At 32.8% G+C, this 5028-nt stretch overlaps 1 protein-coding gene across 1 annotated transcript; it reads right to left on the reverse strand.

Annotated features, from left to right (window-relative positions):
* Window positions 1-630: 630 nt before the first annotated feature.
* Window positions 631-1731, reverse strand: LOC120086622 (uncharacterized). The gene is made up of 2 exons (XM_039043356.2): window positions 1390-1731; window positions 631-1316 (listed from the first exon to the last, which is right to left on the reverse strand). Exons 1-2 carry the CDS (start codon window positions 1498-1500, stop codon window positions 765-767), a joined length of 663 nt encoding a protein of 220 aa, XP_038899284.1. The 5' UTR covers window positions 1501-1731; the 3' UTR covers window positions 631-764.
* Window positions 1732-5028: the final 3297 nt, after the last annotated feature.

Raw genomic sequence — 5028 nt, forward strand, 5'->3', positions numbered from 1 at the left:
ATATTTTTAGATTTTTTTATCTTATTCTACTATTTATTACAAATATCCTTAAAACAATTACCCTAAAAACATTATATTAGGCGCTGAGTGGGTTATAATAGTAAGTGTTTATTATAGTTTGTGGGTTATAACAGTCTGTGTTTGGGGTACAGATTATTTTAGTCTGTGTTATAATAGTCTATGTTTAGAGCACAGGTTATTATAGTCTATGTTTGGTGTGTAGGTTATTATAGTCTGTAATATAATAGTTTGTGTTTGTTGTGCAAGTAATTATAATTTGGGTTATAATAATTTGTGTTTAGGGTGCAGATTATTATAATAGCCGGTTATAACAGTATGTAAACTAAATGCATGTTATCTTAGTATATATCACAATTGATTCTATTTTTTTGTATATCAAAGGAAAAAAAATTTAAATGAAATATCATATTTTCACGAACCTAAATAAAATTGTTTGTTCCACCAATTTGTATAAAATGTGTTGAACATTGTCCATTCCATCAATTTTAACCTTGTTTGACGTATCAAACTTCGTGAGCATGCAACAAATACAATTCCATTCTCTTCAAAGGATATTAACCATTGCCAACACATTAATGTATGTAGAGATAGAGAAATTTCACAAACAGCAAAAAAAAGAAAACCAAATCACATTCATGTTCATCAAATAGTACGGAGTCAAACATAAAAAATATTATAAAGTACAAGTCATAATTTAGAATGTCCAAATTAAACATGGAAAAACAAGTGATGAAAATAGTTGGTCAGACATGGTTTAGAAGAAGAAGCTCGCAATACTCCAATTTCATATCCGCTGGAATAGACAAAAAACTCTCCGTATTATGCACATTGCGGAATATGATATTCATAAACTTCATCTTCTGTTGGGTTTGTAGTTTTGGAATATCGTTAAGTTTATTCACAACCTTGGCACGTAGCTCAACCTCTGTTGCATGCTGCTTTTTCGACCATTCAGCAATGGACTTCAGTTGGTCATTTGCAAAGTCCATTGCATTTTTAAAAACCTTAACCAACTCAGAATGATATCCATGATGCTTTCTCTTACTGCCCCTTAATGAATTGTCTCCTTCGAAACCAAAACCAGTTGGGGTTCCATGAAACTCATCTTGTGACAGGTCATGTTCCTGTGAATCATCAGTTGAAGCACCTTCATGCATACACCCTGGCACACTTGAGGCCATGTCACCAGGTATCTCTGCCCCTTCTCCAGTTGCCCAGTCCTTGCCGAAGACGTAGGCTAAGTCATCAAAATATGAGAATGACTTGTTCAGAAGCCCTTTTGTTGCAGGATGACTCTACATGGAGAGTGTGACTGGTCAATATAATGAGTGACGATGAATGAAAAAAAAAATGTTTATGAAATTTTACCTTCACCCAACCATCGAACGTCTCTTTCTCCGCAGTGATGCATTGGAATTCTTCATTCCAACCGAACCCGCTGCATGCCAGTCCTCGCATTTCTACTATAGCTTGGTACATTCTTTTAAGGCTCCTTACCCTACAATATATGGTGGGGTCCCTTGTATTCTACAGCTAGGTATCCTATTAGCCACCATACGTTGTAACTATGCGAGGTACCCAGAGCAAAAGGTCCCGTTGTTTGATCTCCATCTATTAGATTCAACCAAAGTCACCAAATATTCCACCAGCTTCGACTCTTCCTCCATCATCCAAGTGTGCTTTGTAGCTCTAGAAGAACTTGTCATCCTGCTACATGTACACCGTAGTACAATTTAAGTAGTAAAGAAGGAAATATTAAGGTAATGTGTTATTTACAATATAAAAGTTAGTAAATCTAATTATATTAATAAATTTGTAAATTGATTTACAAAATTGCATATATGAAATTAAGAAAATACATTGTAAAAGCCACAAACTAAGCATGAAGCTACTGATTGTTATGTAACTCCCAGTCAGAAAACATATTATGTGTTAATTCATCTCTCTATTATATCCATTCATTTGAACTCTCAATATAATTGATCTCGTTCTCACCAATGGTAGCGGAATGTGAATACACCTAATCTAGGTTCTCGGGCATTTCAATAGTATTCATCTCCCGATTAATAAGATTATGAAGAAGGCAATATGTTGTGATCGTCTAAGTTTGGACTTGAACGGGGTAGTATGATTTTCCGTGGAGTATTGCCCATCTTTCTTTCAATAGCCCGAATGCCCTCTCAATGACATTCCTCGCAGAAGAGTGTTTCATGTTAAAAAATTCTCTTGTAGTTGTTGGTGCATTCCCTCATCCACGCCATTCCGAAAAATGATATCATTCTCCTCTATATGGTGCCAAGAAGCCTTCCACATTTAGGTACCCAACATCACGTAGATAATAATATCCTATACAATATCCAATTGTATGAAATCACAATCATTGAGTACTATGATGTACGACAAGAAGTTGTGCACAATAGTTATTACCCTTCGGAACCTTCAATTCGTTAGGTCATGATATTGCATCTCTAAAAATATAAGAATCAGCTGCAGGACCTTCCCACCCAGGTAAGACAAACACGAAATTGCCATTCGTGTCGTAAACACCAAGAACATTCATGGCAATTTCACCCTTCCTTGTCTTGTACCTTGGTCGGTCAGTGGCACTCACGTTGACCTTTATGTACGAACCATCTAACACACCTAGACAATCCTATGCGAACACAACGTATGAAATATCCATATACATAAGTTATCTAAACTAAACATCGACAGTGCACCAACATTTGTTTAGTTTCACTATACCTCAAACCATCTCCATCTCGAATCTGTACAGGAGGTTGTGATTGGTAAAGATTTTTTCAACAATACTTCATGTAGTCATAAAACGGCGTTGAGAATGGAGTTGAAATGCCTAGAAACTGTTCACCTACCTAACAAACTGTCTATGAACTACTCTATTCTAAACATCATGGGCTAAGATATGTAGGAACATGGCGACCATCTCCTCAACATCTACAACTTTTGTTCCCATTAATCTACCAGTTGTCCTTAGTAAAGTACATAAAATGACAAAACACCTTCTATCCATTCGCATGCTTTCACGATAACTTAAATCAGACTCATGGATTAGCCGAAAGTATGCTAATTGCCTAATATGATGTCTAATTTGATGTGGCGGATATTCTATCCTCCTATTGTCGTTGAGTAACAACTCTAGTATTAGCAGTAATTGACGTTGGGTAGTTATGAACACCGTTAGTATGGTTACTACTTCTTGGGGGTCTATTATACTGTAGATTACGAAAATTGGCTCCTGAAACATTTATTCATGTGTGGGTTTTCAAATTTATGCAAAATATAATTTTAAATGCATACAAAATTGTATGATATAGCTTCGTAATAGTAATAATAGTAACTTGCAATATTTTTTAATGTTTAACGTTAAGATTGAAAATTTTATCTAAATTTAGAGTGCAATTGGATGAAATTGAGGGGTATTTGGAACTAAAATCTAAAGTACATTAGTCTGGAACTAAAATTAAAAAGTACATTAGTAAAAGTATATTCTCTACATACAATTTTGGAACTATTACTACTATTACTAAGCTATATCATAATTTTAGTTCCAAACTAATGTACTTTTAATCTAAACAAGAATATACTTATCATGGAATTTTAAATGCACGTAAAATTGTATGATATAGCTTAGTAATAGTAGTAATAGTAGCAATAGTAGCTTGCAATACTCTTTAATGTTTAACGTTAACAGTGAAACTTTTGTCTAAATTTAGAGTGCAATTGGATGAAATTGAGGGGAAATTTGGAACTAAAATCTAAAGTACATTAGTTTGGAACTAAAATTAAGAAGTACATTAGTAAAAGTATATTCTCTACATACAATTTTGGAACTATTACTACTATTACTACTATTCTCTCTTTTCTACTTCTTTAACAAATAAATTTAAATCGTTGTCTACGGACTTTTAAGTTTGTTCACCTTAATCCTTAAAGACAATTAATTTAGATATAATTAGTAACTGTTACTTTACTAATAATTTATCAATAAAAAAATTTGTTTACATTTTTATCAAATATATTCAACCATACTAAATGAAGTTATAAAATTTTGTTTGCATTTTTATCAAATATGTTCAACTTATTATTATTTTTTTAATCAACAACAATAATCATATTCAATTTCACGCAATGTTGTCGAATAATTTCATTTTTGATTATGAACACGAAAATTAAAATTCTCGTTGATAAAATAGTCTTGATTTTAGTAGGTTTCATTTTAGGCTCATGATCAAATCTTGAGTTTTCAATGAAAAATAAATCAATAAAATGAAAAATGTGATGAAGCCTAACAAGTATTTAGGAAGAAAATCAACAAACAATTGAAAGAAAAGATTAATATATAACTGAAAGAAAATCAACTGTAAAAGCATAATTAATATATAACTAAATTATTTTAAGTTTAAAAATATTCAGGATAAAAATTTAAATGAAAAGTTAAAGTATATTCTCATCAAACACTTCAAATATACAAGGTGCTCTAGAAGAGTACTACCTTACGTACAATAGAAGGAGGAAATGTGAAGCTTCGCTTGTTCTCTAATAAGTTGAACATTATGACAATCAATAAACAGATGCTTTAATAATAATATAAAGAAATAAATGAAAGTGACTTAACATGAGATGTGATAAGCAACACAAAAGAGAAGGAGGGGGAGGGAACTTACCAACAATGGTGTGGTGAAGATGGGGTTGTCCTCATAGTTGTAAGGAAAAGAGGTCTCATTTATAGAGAAGAGAAATAAAGTTTAGGTCTCATTCATGGGTAGGTCAAAGTTTAGGTATCATTCATGGATAGGCCATGAGTAGGAAAAGAGGTAATAAGTACACCTTCGAAACCCCACCTAGTGAAATAAAGTGAATAGTGTACCATTAAGATTGGGAACCAACACCTAGTGAAATAAAGTGAATAGTGTACCATTGGGATTGGGAACCAAACACATCAATTCACTACTGTCAATCACATCAACAAAGTACTTGCAATCAAAC

Source organism: Benincasa hispida, chromosome 9, assembly GCF_027475165.1.
Source record: "Benincasa hispida cultivar pf3 chromosome 9, pf3_genome.v1.1, whole genome shotgun sequence".
NCBI classification, from domain to species: domain Eukaryota; kingdom Viridiplantae; phylum Streptophyta; class Magnoliopsida; order Cucurbitales; family Cucurbitaceae; genus Benincasa; species Benincasa hispida.